Here is a 21,304-nt window from a genome sequence, read left to right as displayed (position 1 = left end):
CTGTAAGCATGTTATACTCTCACCTTATATCAGGAAGATACAGTCGAATGAGTTACTACGCAGACTTTCCATAAAGCATGCAATAAATCTGTTCGTTATCGCAGTGCAAGAAAAGAATGAAAATATTACGGACAATATAATCGTAATGTATGTATATATTTCATGCAAAGACAATGATCGGAGTGGAGGGGGGTTCAAATATCACGCTGGCATATTTTTAGTCCCATTGTCAATACGACGCGTCCTTGTTTTTCGCTTCATGTCAACATGTAAACGTGTCATTCGATGTCTTATGATGAATTCTCAAAAATTGCATCTGCGGATAACGCCGGTAAATTAGATACCGAATTGAATTCATTCCCATTATATCGATTGAGAAGGAGGCGTTAACGTTTTGAGTACGATTTTTTGTGACTGTAATTTTGTTGCCAAATTAAAATGTAATTCTATAACCGCTAGGTGATGTCAGTAAAAGTGAGGACCAGAATATGAGAGATTTGAAGACTTCTTTTCCAATCACCCAGGCAAGTCTACACCAAAAATGCAAATTACTACAAATGGTACTTGACCATGCCATTTTTTGGGCTTAATTTAAAGGACCCCAAGAGAGTAACGACTACTGAAATTAGGTATACACCGTAAAAAAATTCTGCGAACTCTGAACCTAAAGTCTTGTAAAGTCAGTCAAAGCTATGAAGTTTTTCAAAGTATTAAAGTCTAAGAGATCTCTTCTGCGGGGAGACCCGTTTGCGGTAAAAACTTCGCAAAAAAGCATGTATCACGAGTAGGTACACGAAAAAGGTACATTGAAGAACTTTGCTAAGCGAATGATGCAAACGAGGTAATAGAAGCTTAGACTTATCATGGCACTCGGAGCAACTAACAAAACTAGTCGATATAAAATTTCTCATAATTATGTTAAGAAAAAAAATATAGAACTACGCAAACTGGCGTGTTCCTTAAACTTTTGCCTGCAAAATATCCATTAGGTCTCTATTGAAAATCAAATTTGTATCGTTTTGCAGCTAAAAGTATTATTATCATGACAGTTGCGTAGTGTTTTTTTTTTGTTTTTTTTTCTTATTTGTTCAACATAAATATGCAGAGTTTTAAGTGGAATAGTAGTCCACCAATAAACAATTTCAAATAGCAGTTTTCAATAGTTTTACATAGAAGTTTTTACACCAGGGATGGCAAGCTCTTCGGACTAAATGGATTGCCGGCAGAACTATAATCAGACACGAAAAAATATAAAGAAAAGAAGACATACCTAAGAACTGGAAGGGAAGAGTCATATTACATAGATATGACCCATTTTCAAAAAAGGCCAGAAGCTAGACTGAATAGAAATTGGAATCATCTCGTTCCTCAGCATATCTTGCAAGGGGCTATACGTATGCAATAGATTGGTATATTGCAGCATATGCCGAAGAGATCATCGGAAAGTATCAGTATGAATTTACTATTTAGTAACCATAATACTATCCTTTAAGTAATTAATATTTTGTAATTCAAATGTAATTTACATTTATTTTCATTTCACTCTATCCACAAAATAGTAGTGCAATTTATAATTAAAATTAGGCGGTTTCCAATAATTATAAATATAAACAATTACCTAAACAGGAAGTCCATCCAACTGTGCGCAAGCAAAAAGTGAAAAAAAAAAGTTTACGACCCAGTTAAATGCCGGTAGGTATCTACACTGGGACCTTACTCTGAAATTCATACCAGTAAGGTAATAGAACTCATTGTCGGTATCATAACCTCGATATATAATGAAAAAGCGAAACGAACAAATAATGAAACATGTGTCAAACTGATTTATCAGTGTATACTATGGACTGATAAAAAAATTGTCGATAGGCTATTATTATTGCTGAAATCTGACGTAATGATACATTCGATCGTAGAATGAAAAATATCGAGTGTCTACCAAGGAATATTCTACATGGATTGCTAAAAAAAATTAGTTCGTTTTTGCAGGGCCACTGGGGCCTTATACGCAAGTTTAATAGTCACGTTACCGTGAAACAATAATATATAAGTAATACGAGCTCAATGTTTTCGGGTTATGTAGTATTTTCACTTTCCATTGTGACATCTGGTGGAAAAAAATCAAACTAATACAACCAGGCTGTCAGCATCTGACCCTTGACCGTTTCTTTCGCGTTTGAATAACAGAACAGGTATATTATTGATTATGATTAATTAATTTACGTGACATAATTGATTTGAAAGCTCAAGAATTACGATTTGCCTCCATTAAAATTGAAAACTTAGGTTATGGATGGTAAAACGGCGCCGACAAACAGTCTCTGACGTCATGAAGACATTTTCCAATAGGAGACGACATAATTTCGAAATTAAGTTTTAACCCTTTCAAAGACAAAAACTCAACAGTCATTATTTTTGGAGTGCGAAAATGGATCCTCAAACATGTAAGAGCTTTTTTTGGTAATTTCTATAAAATAATCCGTCGTTGCCACTTGGAACTCGTGTGACCCTATGAATGTTTTGTTTAGTCAATTTTCAGCAATCACTTTGTGGTATGGAAGATTATACATCAGTCCACAAAACAGACGGATTTTATTATTTGGTTATGCCATAATTGCGCTTTTTGATTCTCAGCGTTACGTCACGCCGAAAATTAATCCAAAAATATTATCTGACCCAAAAACACGGAGTTGTAGGTATTATACTATATCACCATTATATGAAAACAAAGGTGATCGAATTTCAAAATAAGGGCTATAACGTAGGTGCTTACGTGAAACACGCAAGAAATAGGAATTCGGAAGAAATATTGGGTGTTGGAAATTACGATTCCCAGAGCGTATCTAATACAATTCGCTTATCTTGGGTCGCGATGATAAACAGGAACAACGGTGCATAAGCTGGGAGATAGAAGGTCGATTAATTGTAGAGGAAATCTGTGCTGTTATGAATGCAGCAACCTGATAAAGAGCAGTGTCCTCAAAGTTATCAAACTAAAAATTTACAGAACACCGATAAGACCTTGTGACGTATTACTCTGAGGCATAAACTCTAAACGCCTCTGCAGCACCGATGAGACTGCAACTCTTTCCAATCTTTGAACAGAGAATGGGAGGAAATTAAGAGGGAGTACTGAGAATTAAAATAAATCAGCAACTGCACAATCTCACAAAGTGTGATGACATTTTCGGTTAAAAGATTCGATAAAAAATAAGAAAGGACAGCGCGGAATGGATAAAAACCGTAAATGATAGGCAACCCCCCACGCAGGGTTTTAAGGCCAATGATGGAAAAAAAGCATTCTACGTGGAAATTTTCTGTGCGAATGAGCATCTTAAAAGGGGTTACGAATTTCTCAAAATCATACATTTTCGTTATCATTTTGTAGCTTATTTTCTGCTGTAAATTATTTACTTTATGATAAGGTGTGTGTACGAGGAAACGGTAAGAAGTAATGCATTTTTAAACTGAGATTTACACGTATTTACCTAAACGTAAATAACCCAACTTGTCGGTAATCAACATTTCAGTTATAAATAAGCTGGAAAAACTGTTTTTCGCAAAACTTTCCATCATTATTAAAAGGGAAGAGTCTGTTGGTGGTCTGTCCGATAAACGTCCGCGATGATCTCGAAAGCGGCCGAGTGAAAAATGTGAAACCGATAGAACTTGGCCGTCAAACGAAAAAGTATCAAAAGAAATATTAGAAAAAAAATTTCTGACTGACAAAAAAATTTATAAATTAAAGATTCGTTGGAAAAGTGATTTTCGACCGAAACTAATACTTTTCTTATATCAAAGGTGATGAAAAATAAAAAATGTTTCATTTCATCATTTGAATTATCTGAAGAAAACTAGATCCAAAAATATTCGAGACATATTTTACTTGTATTAAAATCTTAACGCCATTAAAGCTCATACTTTTTTTTCCACAGCTGCAAAAAATTTTAGTCAATTTTAGGTACGGATTCAGCTCGTCACAAATTGATTTCATGAGTTTCGTGCATTCCCATCACGCCGTTCAAGTTTCATTAACACGCTATATAATTGCAAGTTTTCAATTGCGACAAGGCAAAGTTTTATAGAAATATCCGCGAAAACGTTAAGTAAACTTGACAGAACTTTCCAAAATTTTTGGCTGAAACTAAGAACTGGAATTAAGGTTTACACCTGAGTTGTAAGATTTTTAAAGGAAGTAAAATATGTCAGTATTCTTGAATTTAGTGTCATGTTGTTCGATGTAGTATTCATCACGGTTTAATTGAGATACTGACTATTCAAAATAATTATAATTACTATTAATTTATAATTCAAAATAGTACATTGTGTTACGAATGTAGAAAAACAATTGGGAATCTGAAAACACAACAAGTGTCATTTAATTACAAAATGGAATTCAGATTGCTGACAGTCATTAAACGCTGCAATTAAGCCAATTTACAATATTTGATTCGGTTGAATCCCCTTTATGATTGTTTGCAATACTTATAATGGGGTAGGCCAATAGATGACATTGTCGTTACGTTCCATGTTCTGCGCGATATAATGGACTGACGTCTGTATATATATACACACACACACACATATATATATATATATATATGTATATTGAACGTCTACATTTCGTATACACCAGATTCCAAAATTACACGCGATCTCAAAAGATTTCACATGATCTCAAACATTTCAGAGTATTCAAATGATTTCATCATATTTCAAAGAGGTTTAAAAGATTTCAGAAATTTCAGAGATTTCATATAAAAGTCGAAACAGTAAACGGTAAGAAGGAACGCTTGGTGAGACTGATTTTGAAAGCGTTGATAGATACCGGTGTGGTTTGGAAAACAATTAAATGTCCGCAACCCTGTTATCAGTCACATTTCGGTCAACAAGCTTTATTATTACCTTCGAATTTGATCGTGCAATCATATCTGTACATTTTACATGCAATAACTGTCGGTCATACCGATTTTCAAGTGGAACATCAGAATACATGAATAGTTGAATACCCTGGTGAAAATGATTTCTACGATTTTTAAAGAATTTTTACGGCAATTGGGACATTTCTTACAGTTTATCACAAATAATTGTTATCGCCTGAAATCGTAAACATACATAGTTTCTCATAAAAACTTGTAGATTTTCATGAAAATTTTTTTTTTTTTTTCACCAACAATTTAAAAATCTGATACTATTTTTAAAGCGAATTAACAGTTCTTTACGAAAAACACGAAATGTTCTAATTTCTGTAAAAATTCGTTGTAGTAGAAATTTTCACTAGGGTATAGCACATACGCCCTTGCATACGTGGCGATCCGCGTGATCGTTGATAGAACTACTAATTGGGCTTCAAAATGGGGGTCTCAGTACCATCGAAAAATTAAGATGTTTTCAGGCCTGTATGCAAGGCCTTGCCTTCGGTCCCAAGGGGCTTCCACTCGAATAATCATGGTGTTAATATCATTGGAAATGATTCCGTAATCTTCGAAATCACATTGAAACCAGTAATATTAAAATAAAATTCTGCGTTAGTAACCATTGGTAGTCATAATGAGGAGATTATTTAGAAATACAGAAATCTTTTTGTGATCCTAAGCATTTACTGAAGATATAACGATCTAAGAAATCATATGAAGTCTTAAGAAATCACGTAATCCAAGTAAAGTTTATTTGTCGAGTTATCTCTCGTAATCACTCTATAAAATATAAGTAATCGTGAAGTATTGTAATCATAATGTCTTTTTTTCTCACAACGAGTGAAACACCCCTTGTTCGGTTTCGTCTTCGCAACTGTATGCGTTGACTGAAGATTTCATTGGATCCTACCTGATTCGAGGCCACAGGTGGCGTCTGCTGTCCTCTATTACATCATGGTAATAATCACGGCCATTGTTGTCTACAATTCTCATTAGAGTATATTCGTACATACATTTCTTTGAACAGAAGAGGGTAGCCGGAAAGGCAGACGAAAAAATTTTTATTGTAAATTTTTGAATACAAATATTTTTGGCGCGAGTTTTTAAAAATGTTGGTATTCAACGTTGCATTTGGATTGACTCAATATTTGGACAAATTCACGAACCTTCGATCAGCTCTTTGGGGTAGAAATTTCGATTTGGCTGAAATTTATATATTCTCCCACACAGTACATTCATGTGACAAAAAGATTTAGAAATATTACTCAGTCTGTAATTTATTACTTTTCGGTAACTATTTTAGTCAGGTTTATTGTAACGTTATAAAAATATCATAATTTCGACATAGAACATTTATGTTTTCTTGCAACTTAACAAATACTTTTGTTGATTTAAGTGTATGTATCAGTCAAAACAACAACAGAATTGTTTCCATACAAATAGTCCAATGAATCTATCTACATTTTAATGTCTAATTTCGACATCGAACATTTATGTTTTCTTGCAACTTAACAAATACTTATTGTTGATTTAGGTGTATGTATCAGTCAAAACAACAACAGAATTGATTCCATACAAATGGTTCGATGAATCTATCTACAATTACAAATAGGCTAATAAATTTAGGTACTTTTGAATATCTTGTTGGTAGAAAAAAACCAAAAAAGTTCAACATGTAAACTAGCTGGGAAAACTTAAAGGTAATAAATTCCAAGTTTTCAGTGTGTTGGACCAATGGCATATACGAAATATTTGTGTCGAATAAATATTTTCTTGATTGGGAGAATTTCATTCGTTAACTGAACTATTTTAACGGTTTTTTCACTGGTTTCAGATTGTTGAAATACCGATTCAATCCTTGCAGTTTTGTACAAAATCTCTCCATGTCACCCGGGAAAAACTTTGTGGAAAAACTTTGTGTCACTGAAATAAATATATCTCGTGATCTAAGTAAGCAAAAGTTAATCCGAAGTATGTGCGATAGTTTGGCTTTGTGAATTAATCGCAGAACTTCCTTTCGTTCCATTCGGTCTCGTCAATCGGAATTTTCAGTAGTTCTAATAAAACATTACCTTACTTTATAACCTAAGCATTTGTTTATTCGAACGATATAAGACTATAATCTACAAATAAGTCGTTTCTATTGTTGATTGAAACGCTGCACTGAACTTCGTGTTTAGTTTCTTATGTGAACTACGATTTTTTCAACTAGATATTCAGTTCCATTAACTGAGATTTTTTTTATCAAACAAAACATTATCTTGCATTCATCAAACATTTGTTAGATCATAAAGTAGAATATTCGGATTAACAAAATAATTTTCATATTAAATAGGTCGTTAAACTTAGTATTTCGTTGACTGTACGTGCTCATCATATTTGTGTTAAATAATAATTTAGTCAAAAGAAGTATTTTTCATTTATTTCGTGCAACTTATAAATTGTTGTAATAACCAAATGTTCGTTTCGCCACCCGTGATCGCCGCATTTTGTTGATCGAAACAATTTTTTTTAATAATAATTATTTAGTAATAGATTCGAAAAGATGAAACTTTTTTGTACCAAATAAATACATTAGCTGTAATAACCATTTTACGACGACAGGAAGTGCTAAAAATTCGTAAGGAAAGATCCCATACATACTGTACACATCCAATAATGGAAAATGTCCTCATGACGTCAGAGCCTCGTTCTCGGCGCCATTTTATCACCACATAACCTAAGTTCTTAAATTTAATCGCAGCAAATCGTAATTATTAGGGTTTCAAATTACTCACCTCACACAAATTAATTACAAATAATCTATAAATTCTATAATTTCTATAATATATCTGTTCTACCATCCCCACTCTGAAAAAATACGGTCAACGTTCACATGTCAGCCTGGTTGCATTAGTTACATTTTTTTCCACCAGGTGACGATATGATCCGTTCCCCATTTTGTCCAGAGTATTTTGACGATTGTTATACACATACGACACATACTTATGAACACTTGATCTTCCTACCACAGTCGTCGCCACCGTCACAACCACAAGTGCATACAAACGTAAACGGTAAAAAATGTTTTGCTTGGGTTTAGTTCGGTAGCATCCTAATTTTGAACGCCTAATATTAGAATTAGCAGTTAGTTTGTAAAATATCTTCATCGTTTTCGGTGTGTTCTCCGAAATTTAACAAATGGAGGCTCTACTGCCATCGGAAATTGCAAGACTGGTTTTCGGTAAGAATTTATTTGGCTTCTTAGTCGTCGTTAACCTTTATTTGTGGCGGGAATATCAACAGCCTTTGTTGTGAACAATACTTTGTGCACGTATAATATAATATAATTTCTTTTTATTCTGCGACTTTCATTTCTACTGATATCATTCAACTTTCCGTTGTCAATAGGTTTTCCAAAAAATGAAGTGGCCAGTTTAAAACATATATGATGTTTGTGCTGTTTACATTCAACTATACTACCCACTTCACTCACTTTAAGTGCATAATCGTAGTTTATTGTGTATCTGCGTTTTATGATTCTGTACTAAGTAGCTTGTGGTAACCAAAATTCTTACTCCGCATACTTTACCTGCGTACCTGATGTTGCAAGCGATTAAGCATTATCGAAAAGCTAAATCTTTGTTAATTCTGAATTGAAAATCTTAGACTTGAATAAAAATATTGTCATTTTTTGTTCTATTTTGACTGATCGAAACCTTAGCTACATCGGGCTTTGACGCTGGAAAGTACAGCATGGAAAAAATCAAGCCACACTTACTGAATTGGCATGCTTTTTAAGACTCGATGAGTCTATTTTACCGACACTTGTTGCTTTTTTCCATACATAAGATTAGAAAAATTAATTATGAATAATAAGTGCTCAATTTGATCAGCAAGCATAGGATTCAAATAATATACCAGTTCGGTAGTAATTGTGGGACATCTAATTAACAATCCAGCGTATAGTGTAAAATAAATAACATCATAGACTGCTCTAATTTCTTTGAACTGGTTATCAATTCTGTTAAGCATGTTTCATTTGATAGTCTTCAAAAACAGAAAGCTTGAAAGATAAAGTACCTCAGATGATTTGAAACAACTTCAATTTTATTAAAACTGAGCTTGTTATATTACGAAACCTACAGATATTACAAAACAATGTACACAGCAGCCTAGCATTAAATTTAATTACTAAACTCAAGTCTTGACGACAAAACTCGCAAGAAGTGACTATTCAAGTCGTTATATTCATGAAGTAATTACGAACGATAATGGATTCACATTTAAAATAAAGAAAATATATAGCTGTAGTAACAAACTTTCACAGCTATTCAACTTTGAAAAACTAAAATAGATACTGCAGTTTAGACAGCAACAATATAAAACTTGTTAACATTAGAATTTAAAGTTACGTTTTCTTCAACGTCATCTCATAAGGCACTCGACTTGAAACGCATTGTACATAAGTAAAGTACCAAATTAAATGATCTTTTAAGGTATCAGAGATTATGGGTACCTAAAAAGAATGCATGTTTCTTTTTCTACAGGCAGTAACTACACTTCAATGCGGCTCTCCTCTTATCTGATGTGCTTTCTAAATTTAAAATAGTTTTTTTACGTTAGCTACCAAGCGCTGAACACAAGTTACTATATATGTACATATGTATGCAATTAAAAATGAAAGGGTCACAATATCTGAAGAAAACGTTAGGAAAAGGGAAAAACTGTTTAGTAAAGCTCTAGCAGTGTTATTTGTGTGTACTGTGTAACAGAAATGGATCTGAACAAATTCGAATAACACAGGCTAAGGTGTGAAGAATTTGCCTCAAAGTTTTATAATTTATTTATTTATTTATATTATACGGGATGAGAAGGTTCAGTATTATTAAACTCTGGTATCTTTGATCCAATTCTAAAGTTTTTGATCTCATTTTGTACGCTGAACAGATCCCCACAAATTGTATTGAAAACATTCAAAAAATTCTACATTCCATTGCAGCCACCACATGCAAGTGTAATTGTTGACGAATACCTGTTGTGCCATGCACAAGTAAATTTTCATCAACTCTAGAAATAACCACTTGAAAACAAAATTTCAGGTGTTTATGAAGATCTCTGTGGTGAACAAAATAAGCCTGAAATGTTAGAATCGAATGAAAAATATCTGAGCTTGTGTTATTCGAATTTGCTTAGACTCCGTTTTGTTAAGTTAAGTAGTCGGCATGTTGTTTTATTTGTGTTTACTGTTATTTATACAAATAACACCTCTGAAAATTTTTTAAATAATTTTTTCCTCTTCCTCGCTTTAGATTAACGTATTCCTATTTGATACTTACGTTTTTTCTTTAACATGAAGTTTTCTTTCGAATTTCAGGATACCTTGAAGACCAAAAATGCAATGAGGCTGCCAGATCGTTTTTGGAAGCCTCGCCACACCTGCATGAATGTCGCACTGCTGTATTAAATGGCAGGCGTTTCAACACCCGTGTCAACGGATATACACTTATTGATATATTTGATAAATTTTCGGCCGCTCACTTACTAGGTAGACATTTTAATCTCCTAAACTCGTTATATTAATAACCCACATTAATTTTCATAGACAAACCGATAGCTTGAGTAAAATTCGTTTAAAACAATGTATTTGTGTAATCAATATTTATTACTGCAGGGATTAAAAATAAAAATCGTTGCTTTCTATACTAGTAGTCACGTAACGATGAGGCATCAGAGTACAAAAAAAAGTATTGTTTACATTTTTTTTTAATCCACAATACGAAATGGTTTTGAAAATCACCAGCAATTATCATTATTTTTCAAAAGTCTTTTTTTACTAAGTAGTATTGTTACATGAGAGTGATTTTTGGTTTCTAAAAGATCTGAAATATGTGTATGTAATATATATGGATGAATCTAGAAAAATAAGCTTCTATGTTCGTTTCGATTCTTTCAAATCAAACTAGTTTGTTTTCTATTGAAGTACTGGCAGTAGCAAGTTATTTGGTCTTGTTGCATAGTTTTTGATTTAATCCAAAACATTGATTTTCTTATTTTCCATAAAGCATCACCTTTTTCAATAATAACTTTGAAGTGGTGGATTACCCCTTAAGTTTAGCTTCAATCCATATTTTAAAGTACACCTACTTTTGTCCCTAAAATTTCAATGATCAAGCTTGATTGCAAATTCAAATTTTCAATAATACTGGGTTACGCTTATACATGAACATAGATCAATATGATATTTGTTTAAAATAGCAGTTCACTGCGCTCTTTATATTTTTCTTCTCTAAATTTCATGTTAGTAATAAGATGAATTTTTTGAGATTGTACAGCTACGTAATCAGATACGTGATATCGTCTGACTTTTATATCAGAACCTCCTAAATTAACTAAATTAAAAGTTATAAGCCAGCTGTTCTTGAGGTTGTATATTTTGATTGCAGTGCAGGAGAGATTGACTAAAGTTGCGGATTGTGAGCAGGTTAAACAATGTGGTGATTTGTTGGACCAGTTGCGATTTCTGATTGGAGGATCTCGAGGACAACGTTTTGTAGTAAACATCAATGTTCCATCACAAGTATTAGCTCCTTTCTTTCAAGTTATTGCAACCTTAAAAAAATTTATATTTCATGCGAATATAAATAAATTAGAAATGAGTATCTACCTATTACTTTGTTTTTAAAATCAAAATTATCACTTATATCGTTTTCGCTAATACCGCGCTATAATATTCTGCTTTAAAACATAACACAAAAAAAAATTTCAAATATATTGTTAACACAAATATTCAAGCCACCATATTTGCCTGCACAAACGTAGATATATCTACGTATTTTTTATATTATTCAACATTATTTTGTTCTTCGTAACGTTTATCAAAATTGGATGGGTCAAGATTAAAGTATTGTAGAAGCACATGTAGAAGCAAACTTGAAATGGTACAAATATATCATATTCAAGATTACAGAGCACAAAAGATTTTCTAAATATTTTCATAGCATGATCTTACTTGCCTCAAAATCATATTACACATCTAATTTATAACTTGGCGCACTTTTGGCAATTCTAAAGTTTTCTGAAAAACTGTTCCGTTGTATCATACAAAGTTCATCCTTGTTAATTTCATGTAGTTAAAAATTACTTAGGATGTTTTACTGAGAATTAGTCGATTCCTCATGTACTATAACCAAATTTTTATCTCCATTCCTTATCTCTGAAAAATGAGGCATGTCGATTCAAACACAAATTATTTGCAGGCGAGTTCTCCAACGTGTGGCGCATCTCCATTAATAACTAGTAGTGTACGTAAAAGGTATCACAGTGCCAGTGATAGAGACCGTTCAAGGCGTTATCCAAAACCGCTGCACCAACTAAGTGAAAAACAGACTGAGCCAGTGACCAGTCAGTGTGAGTAGCATCTTTGTAATTGATTAACCACAAGTTGTTGATGTAATAAAATGCGACTTAATTCAATATTGTCATCACTTCAAGTAAATCGTACAATAAATTAATTCAATAGGTTTCGAAACAGTAGAAGCTACTCCACTGGAAAGCTTACCTGGTCACACATATTTGAGCAGCATACCCCATCAGCCTGAGCCATCTACTAGCCATGACAGTGATGGTGTTTACTGCACCTCAACAAAAAATGATTACACTGATCGCTCCCCTTTGGGCGATTTTTCATCTCTTACCAAACAGATATGTCACGATACGAGATTATCTGACCAGGGAATGGAGCAGGAAAATTCGAGTATGGTGTTTACATGTCAAACAATAATATTTACAAATATTGTACCTTAAATAAATTCATGGTGAAATTTTGTACAAACTACAGGTGGAAAATCGGAGAAATGCAATACAGTTCTGGTAGACGCGACAGATAAAACGGAGTTAAAGCAGACAGACAATGAGGAAAACAAGAACTTAATGCTCGGAGGAAAAACAATGGCTACTAGTACTGATGAATTGACCACATACTCCAGCATCGAAGTACAAACCACTCCGTACGCACTCTCCGAATCAGAGTCGAATGAGCTGGATGATGAGCCAATTGAAAATTTAAGCGTAAGTTTTTAGTGGTTCTGATTGCGCACAGATATGTAGCATGCAATAATCTCACTATATCAAATCAAATACGACACATTGATTAAGGGGATGTATGCAAATGGACGGCTGAAAAAACGGATGAATTTTGAGATTTTTCAAGTCCTTAAAATTCGTTCATTTTTTCAGCTGCCTACTCGTATGGCAATACCTCGTTAAGGTCGATAACTCACTTGTGTAGCATGTCCAATTTGAATCTATCCGTACAAATGTACGAAAGAACGATCAAAAAACTTCAGTAACTTTACTTATTCCAAATGCTGTGTGTTCATAAAAAATTAGTTTGACATTGTCTTCTGTATGGTATTATTTGGGAATTGGGAAGGATATTCTCATCCAACGCGCATACTGGCTGTAGACCATAGGACGAAGTCTGAATGCAGAACTCGATGCAATAGAAAATAAGGCCAAAAAGCATGGCTATTCGGAAAGAATTATTTGGACAAACGAAAAAAATTAAGAAGCAATAGACGTAGAATTGATCATCCTCACCCAGCACTCCCCAACTCCTAAACACTACCATGCATGATACATTACTACAAAATTTCAGCCAAACTTTCCTTTTGTTCAAACTAAATGCCGTGCACATTTTACACAAATCGAACTCATGACCTTTTTGTCTGTTCACGTTCTCACACGGACTAGTCTCCTGTTATTACGTATCAAAGAAAATAATTTTTCATAATAGAATCTCTTTTACGTTAGACAAAATGAATATTTTTTGGTAGTAGTGCTCAACCTTTGAACACTTAAGTGAATGAATGAATCTTTCAGAATGTACAATCCCTTGAAAACTACGCATTAGCTTGGTAGGAAGTCATTTTTCACTATCAATGACATGAGTCATTTTTACAGAGAGATTCAAACTATGTATCATACTTACAAGTATATATTATTTATTCTTTTAATTATTAAATCTTGTGAACTCATAGTTACTGACCAAAGAACTACTTAATCGGACGGAATTGCAAGAAAGAATAGCTGAAAATATAAACAAAGCAATACTTCCCATAGAAATGCCTTCTAAGGATGAAAGCATTTGTGAGTCTATGGGCGGCGAGCTGAACACCTCGATCATGGCTGAGCTGAATAATGCAATTAAATCCATAGTCGCAGCGACAGAAACGGATCCAGTATTTGAAAATTTTTTGGACGAGATCATAGGACCAAATATGGATACCGATACCAGTCCAGACGAAGAGCACGACGTCAGAGTTAGTTTGGAACCTGCCACAAATTCTAGGTGATTGAATTTTCCGTGCATTGCCACTTATTATATACATAAAATTCACTTTCATTTTTGAATTGGGAATGGATTTATCTAATTTTTTTTTGTTCTCAGAATTCAAACAGAACCATCTAATACCGCTGTAGTTGATATGGAACTGGAAGAAGTCACTTCAGTAGTATCCACTAAAAGTATGAGTTCAAATGGCACAACAGACTTACCACTGAAGCACAGGTTACGTAGTTCATCTCGACAACAGAATAGTAAACTGGAGGATGAAAGAGACAGACCAAAAGATGTTGAAAGAGTTGATAATGCTCTTGAAGATCATAATGCTGAAGCTATTTGGAGTATTATTAATGCAAACATTGTTGGAAATAAACAGATATTGGACAAAAGTCCTGCGATCGGAAATGCTGCAGCAGCAAAGCCTGCTGTGGCTATCCAATCCACTGAATTGTCGCAAGCTGTATCAATTCCTCCTGCAAATCAGATCGCAGACAGTACTGAAGTAATGGAAAATGATGTTACCAGCGACAAAAGTAGTGAGAAACCAGCTGTTGAAAAGCTCGTTTGTCTAAATTCTAATTCTGAGCCAAAAAGCAATCAGAGTGATCTCATTAGTGAACAAGAAATGATGGCTATGCCTACATTAATCGTTTGTTCTGCAGAAGAAATGCGCGATAGTATCAAAGCAGATAATCTGTGTAAGTTTCAAATATTAGAGAAAACATCTTTAAACGAGTTACTTACCTTTATTGGATAGACGCAACACTCGTGACCTAGTTCATTTTCTTTCTCATTTATTCGTGTAACAAATATTAATTTGTAAAAAAAATATTTTTCATGACTCATTTTACTTGCAGTCTTTAGATAATCGCAAGCTTTTGAGCTCTGTGATATAGGTGGTTTTGTGCCACAAATAGGATTGATTTATTTAATACGAATTTTTTACTGCTGAGACATACCTAACTCAAGGAGTTGACCACCTTTCACATCTGGTGTACATCGCTCATGAAATTTTATAAAATGATCTCTAAAATACTCTGAAATTTGACGTAATCTATTGAAATCCTGTGAAGTTTTGTAAAACCTCATGTGACGAAATGTATAATCTTTAAACTCCCATGAAATATCGAAATTTTTCTAAATCCTCTGGATGCTTTGAAATCTACTGAAATAAATTGAAATCTCTACAACCACATAATACGTGATATCTTTCGGAATCATGTAATCTTGAAATCTGGTGTACACAAACTGATGAGTGGTTAACCTAACTGTAAAGTAAAGAGTTATGGGATGTGTACAACTAATATCGAAAACTGAGAACCTGAGTTTGAATAAATGAAATCTTTAACATTTCAGCCTCATCTCGATCAAGTGTGTCTTACCCTGAACCTCGATTTGTTCCCATTGCCCCAAAAGGTAAGCAAGTAAATTATGATTTTTGAATCAATTAAATTAAACCATTAAATTGTATTCATGTCCAAATATTATTAAATTAGGTGTCAAAGTTCGATTAAAAAATAGGCATATTTTATCTAGGACCTGATTGTTTGGCGCCAATGCAGCCATTGTATCTCAGAGCTGTACAAGTTCCAGTAAAAGTTCAATCAAAAATTCAACCGCAAGTCGCTACCAAAGTAGAGAAAATGAAAACGAAATCTCCATCATCACCACAGGTATCAAGAGCCAATACAAAGTTCAATCGCAAGATGATGAAAAAAAGGAAAAATCCTAAGTCCGCTATTGTACCGACAAATACCGCTGTAGAGTCTGAAACTTCGTCAGTTACAAACACAGAACAGGCTGGTCCTGCAGAAGTTGAATCTATAACACTTTATGCAAATGACAATAGCTTTGGTACGCTAATCGAAAATGCAGGGAATATGCCAATCATAAATCTTGATGATACGGCTTTAACCAGTACCGGTTTCTCGCCTTATCTGAAATTTCATGATAGCAAAAATATCGCACCAAAGTCCAACATATCATCCGTAAAACTGTCCAGTGATATTCCGATTGAACAATTAGATGCAGATACCAAGGTTGACGAATCCAAAGTATTGCCTCATACAGAGAATATTTTATTCGCTCGAAGAACTCCAAAGTCGTTGTTAAGAAGTAGGTCCAAAAATAACAGATTAAGCATGTCGACCCCTCGAAGGCGAAGCAATCACATCAGAGCACTGGATTTTAACACCCCAACGAAATCATCAAATTCAGAGCAGAAGATAGGCAGCAGCAAGAGTGTACAATTTTCTCCAAAATCGTCTAAACGCATAAAATCAGCTTGTAGAACAAGTCTCTTCAAGTCTCCACCTTTTTCTGGTTCGGTAACGATGTCACAGAAAATAAGAACACCAGCGAAAGATCGACAGTTATACAAAGTACCAATTGCTACCAGAAGCCCAGCTCCAAAGTTACTCGGAGGCTGGGATAAGTACACTGGCGTCGGAATGATCCTTGGTGGCACATCACCACATCCCAGTTCCTCATCGACATCCCTCGAACATGATGAACCACCGCCCTGTTCTCAAGCAAAATCCTCTTCATGCACCGTGAAAAAAAGTTGGGATGCCGATCTCAGACAAGCTTTACAAGAATATCAACAACCTTCGTGTTCAACATCGGTAGTGAAAAAGGCACCTACAAAAGTGAAAAGTAGAGTTGGAAAAAGCTGTAGCACAGATAGAGTAGAAAATGCTTCAAAATCTGAAGGAAGTGAAAATGACGAACAGTCGAAGTATGGCAAAATAATAGACCAGAATAAATCTAAGTTGATTATAAAACAGGGTGAAAAATGTTTTGACAAAGTTATATCTGATGAAGTTGCGGGTGTTATTCCTACAGTAGGAAACAACTTAGAGATATCACTGCAAGAAAATAACTCTGCTTTGAATATCAATGTCGAATTAGTGATGCAAAACGATGCGCAGATCGTTACCTCGGAATCGCGGGATAAACACGCTCAAAAAGATCAGACGGAATCCTGTGAAGGCCAAATTAAAGTCAAAGAAACAGTAAAATCTGCAACTGATCTAAGTAAAACGAAAGAAAAGCCAAGTGTTAAAAAATATGCTAAATTAAAAACATTGGAAACAAAAATTTCAAAACACAAGTATGATCATCAAATCGAAAGCACAACTGTATGCCCTGTTGATTCCAGCCAAAGGAAAAGTGAATGTTTAAAAGTTTCTCCTGAAACTCGTAGTCAAACAGCTCGCATATCGCAAATGGTTGATTTAGAAACTCCAAGAAAAGTTATTATTTCTTCTGATATCCCTCCCACTCCAAGAATGCTCAGTCCAAGTAGCGCTACTATAACTCCATTTACGAAAATGACCCTGGAATTAAGTAAAGTTCCAGGTTTCATAAGTACGCCGGATTTTCCGCCGACTCCGAACATAGCGTTAACGCCAAAAACAATGGAAGAAAATACGATTGATGCGATCAAAAAAGGAGAATTTGGAACATGTTCGCCGTATTATCAACCAAGTACAGAACAGCCGAATATTTTAGAAAATGTGTTCAGTAGACCAAATAACTCGAAAGAAAGTGAACCCGAACTTGTACCCGTTGCATCATCCATGATAACGGACCCTGATGTTATGCTCAATAGTAGAGTGGACAATGATTTTATAAGAAGTACGTCAACGCGTAAACCAGAGATAGAAATAACACAGTTTGAAGTAATAAAGGAAAATTTATCAAAAGAAGAAGCTGACAAGGAATTAAAGATATCAACAAATTCTATTATGAGTACTGAAGTACTATTACCTGAATTGATAAATATGAGGCCTACGGATATTCAAGAACAGATTGGAGTGGAAAATGTTTTTGAACGATCCCCACAAAATCAGAGTAATAATTCCACAAGTGAAAATGAATCAAGCGACTCGTCATCATCTGACACTAGTTCATCTTCATCATCTTCGTCATCATGTAGCTGCTCCAGTTTTGCAACTACATCTACGCCGTTCAAGTCGGTAACAAAATGTAAAACGAAATCTAATGTGTGCGATACCAGCATTGACTCTAGCGCCAAAACTCAATTGCATGTACCAAATACTCACGATTTAATAAGTAAACTTTCTCCCATAACTGCAAATGACGGCATTGGTGCAGTAGAAAGTAACAAAAATCTCATTCAAATGCAAAAAACTTCGTCATTAGAAAGAGGAGAAACATCACCTCTAAAAGTACTTCCACTGATTAAGACTCAGGAGGAGGTGGACGCTTCAACAAAGGAAACACCAGCTAAAGATGAGGCACTACTGTCAGAGGCTAATATTTCGGAAACCCCTAGTAGCTCTAAATCTGGAGTAGAAAGTTTAACGAATTTAAATTCGAAACTTTCTGCATTGGACAACTCTGGCTGTGAAGATAGTTCAAGACAGAATCAAGTAGTTAATAAGACTCATATTCATCCTTCGACAAGACTGAAACCGAAGATTATAAGCGTGCAACACTTTTTGCCAGATGTATCGCTTGCTCTCAAGCCACCATTGTTATCTGAAATCGTAAGCAGTACAACACAACCTTCGAATAGCCAAGTCTCCTTAACATCCGTTACATTAGATGGTAAGCTTGGTATGCATTTAGAAGAAAAAAGATTGCGTCTTATGGCCAAGCTAAAAAGTAATCCTCAGACAAAGATAGCTCCACATAAAGTTAAAATCAAACAAGTAAATTTAAATGCGAAAATCAATGCTAAAGAAAAACTTAATACAGCAAAATTTTCCACCCATGGACAGAGAAAGCGTTTGACTCAAACCAAATCAAAAAACCAAGTTATTCAGAGTTCACCAAAAAAAAATCTCAATGCGAAAAACAGTAGCAAAGCACCTAACAAACGGATTTCGGAAAATGAAAGTGTTGAGGGAGTTCAGCTTACGCAATCCAAAGATGCCTCGGTGAAATTCAATTCTAAAGACTGCAAACAGGAGAAATGTGACGCAGCTAAAAGCGGAATAAAGAATTCATCTAATATTAATATACAGAAAAGTTCTACGATAAAAAAGAAAGATGGTAATGCACCTCTGAAAAGTAAAAAATCGGTCACGAGCGTACGAAATCGGCAAGTGCTTCAAGAGACTGCCAAAGTTGAGTGTCCTTCCAAAATTCATGATGCGATGAGGAGTGAAGATCCGTTAACAGTGGGTTTGACTACATTAGATTGCGACACCTCACAACCAACAAATTACACGGAATTGAACGAAGACCTTAGAGCTACTAGCAGAATGATTGATCCAGGACATTCAACCAAACTTGTAGCAATTGCATCTCAAAATTGTGAAACGATCTTTGAAAAAGATTCCAATGAGAAAGATAACATAATCGGAGTTAGAACAACAAAATTTTCATCCAGCTCCAAAGAAGATGAGGAAGGTGCTGTAGAAAATATCACTATTCCAGTGAAAAAAAGTCAGACAGTTCAGTTGTCTAAGGTGGATCAGATCAAAAGGGATCTTTTTAGTGACGAGGAAAATAGCGATCAGAGAACTACTCGTTCGAAAACCCGTCAATTATCAGATGCGCAAAAAAGTGAACATTTACCTTCTATGCCTGTTTCTAGCGCTCAATCCGAACCAAAGACTTGTGAGATTGTGGCAAAGAAACCAAAAGAAGAATTAACAAATGTTTTAGAATGTTTGAAATTAGTTCCAGCGAATAAAACTGAAACAATTGAGAAAACAAGCAACAGTTCTCAATTACATATTAACGAGTTAGGTGAATATCAGTTTTTCCATACTGATTCCGTATCAATAAAGAAAAAGAGAACAAAGTTTGGTAGCAGTAGTTTAGAGTATGTAATATCTCAGAATCTTGACAATGGAGCAATATGTCGGCAGGCAATGACACCCACCGCCTATGAAGAAATTTTTAATCATTCTCCAAGACCCAAGAAAAGAGTAATGGCTAAGAAGCTGAAGATGAAAAGTTCGAAATCCATAAAAGAAGAGACTCTGAATCCCACGAGTACATTTGGAACAAAATTTGAAAACGACATAATGGAGCCATCACTTACTTCGTCTTTGAGCGTAAAATTAAAAACTGCATCATCCAATGTTAATAAGAATGATACAAAAACACAAACCAAGGGCCTCAAGTTAATTAAAAAAGATGATGAAACAAAGCATGAAGGTAAGACTCACAATACATTAAATAAATTGCCTTTACTGATCTTCACCAAATTTTGCAGTACAATATTACCCGGAAAATAATTCACCTCGTACATTTTATTTTTCAATAGGATTGATAATAGTTTTTCGTAATATTTGAAATTCAATTCTTTCCAAGTAAATTGACACAATATCAACATTCACGAAAAAGTTGAATTCAAATGTCAGAATTATTTCGGAATTGCTCTTGATCACACATATTTTGGAGGAATCATCAGCGATAAGGAGATAAAAACTAAGTAGATGCTAATTTGATGTTGTAGATGGCAATCCAGTTTCGGAGAAACGGACAACCTTAGACTCAGTAGAAGATCAACCGGTAGGGTGCAAACATTTATTACAATTTATTCGCTTAGCATAGAATGAATCGAAGGAAAAATGAAAAATGAGAAATATAAAATGTAGGAATACGTTCATCTCCTTTGTAGTACAGAACTTTGTTACAAAAATTCATGGTTTAACAAAAATTATTATCTCTACCCCAGATATGTTGCAGGTACACCTTATATTAGGATGAGAAATAGGATTGACTATTCGTATTTTATAACAACTATTTGTTCATTTTTCCTTACTACTTAAAATTATTTACAGTTTAGTGTTTTCATACTAACAGAAATATCAATAATATAATTATATCTAAGCGTATGAGATACTGGATTGATTTTATACTTTTTAGGTTGAAAAGAAACGACGTATTGCTGACCCGCAATCATTATTGAAGAAATTAGACCTGGACCTCTTTCTAACGTCTGTTCATGGACCTGTCGGACAATAATACATTTTGTTTGAACATATAACTAAGTGTACATAGGAAGATGATATTGTTCAATTTTGTACATATATTTATACGTGGATATTGTTATTTATTTTTAACTACTATTATTACTATT

General features: G+C 34.3%; 1 protein-coding gene and 1 long non-coding RNA gene across 4 annotated transcripts; one reads left to right on the top strand and one right to left on the bottom strand.

Moving 5' to 3' along the window:
* The first annotated feature begins 7,952 nt into the window (after positions 1-7,952).
* LOC124406944 lies at positions 7,953-21,230 on the top strand. Of its 3 annotated transcripts, none has more exons than XM_046882667.1 (12): positions 7,953-8,136; positions 10,270-10,440; positions 11,339-11,448; positions 12,152-12,302; positions 12,412-12,648; positions 12,733-12,962; positions 13,934-14,244; positions 14,344-14,936; positions 15,595-15,654; positions 15,775-20,376; positions 20,678-20,733; positions 21,091-21,230. In XM_046882667.1, the coding sequence occupies exons 1-12, from the start codon at positions 8,094-8,096 to the stop codon at positions 21,187-21,189; spliced, it is 6,663 nt and encodes a 2,220-aa protein (XP_046738623.1). In that variant the 5' UTR covers positions 7,953-8,093; the 3' UTR covers positions 21,190-21,230. The 3 variants fall into 3 exon arrangements, with proteins under 3 accessions (XP_046738623.1, XP_046738622.1, XP_046738621.1); XM_046882666.1 differs by having other exon boundaries at positions 11,339-11,472; positions 12,415-12,648; XM_046882665.1 differs by having other exon boundaries at positions 11,339-11,472.
* On the bottom strand, positions 14,349-21,096 carry LOC124406971. Its single transcript, XR_006929273.1, has 4 exons — positions 20,859-21,096; positions 15,090-15,096; positions 14,972-14,977; positions 14,349-14,360 (listed from the first exon to the last, which is right to left on the bottom strand). It is a non-coding gene; the product is annotated as an uncharacterized LOC124406971 (long non-coding RNA).
* Positions 21,231-21,304: the final 74 nt, after the last annotated feature.

Source organism: Diprion similis, chromosome 6, assembly GCF_021155765.1.
Source record: "Diprion similis isolate iyDipSimi1 chromosome 6, iyDipSimi1.1, whole genome shotgun sequence".
Classification (NCBI taxonomy): Eukaryota; Metazoa; Arthropoda; class Insecta; order Hymenoptera; family Diprionidae; genus Diprion; species Diprion similis.
Note: the sequence above shows the minus strand (reverse complement) of the source record. Positions and strands in the feature narration are given on the sequence as shown.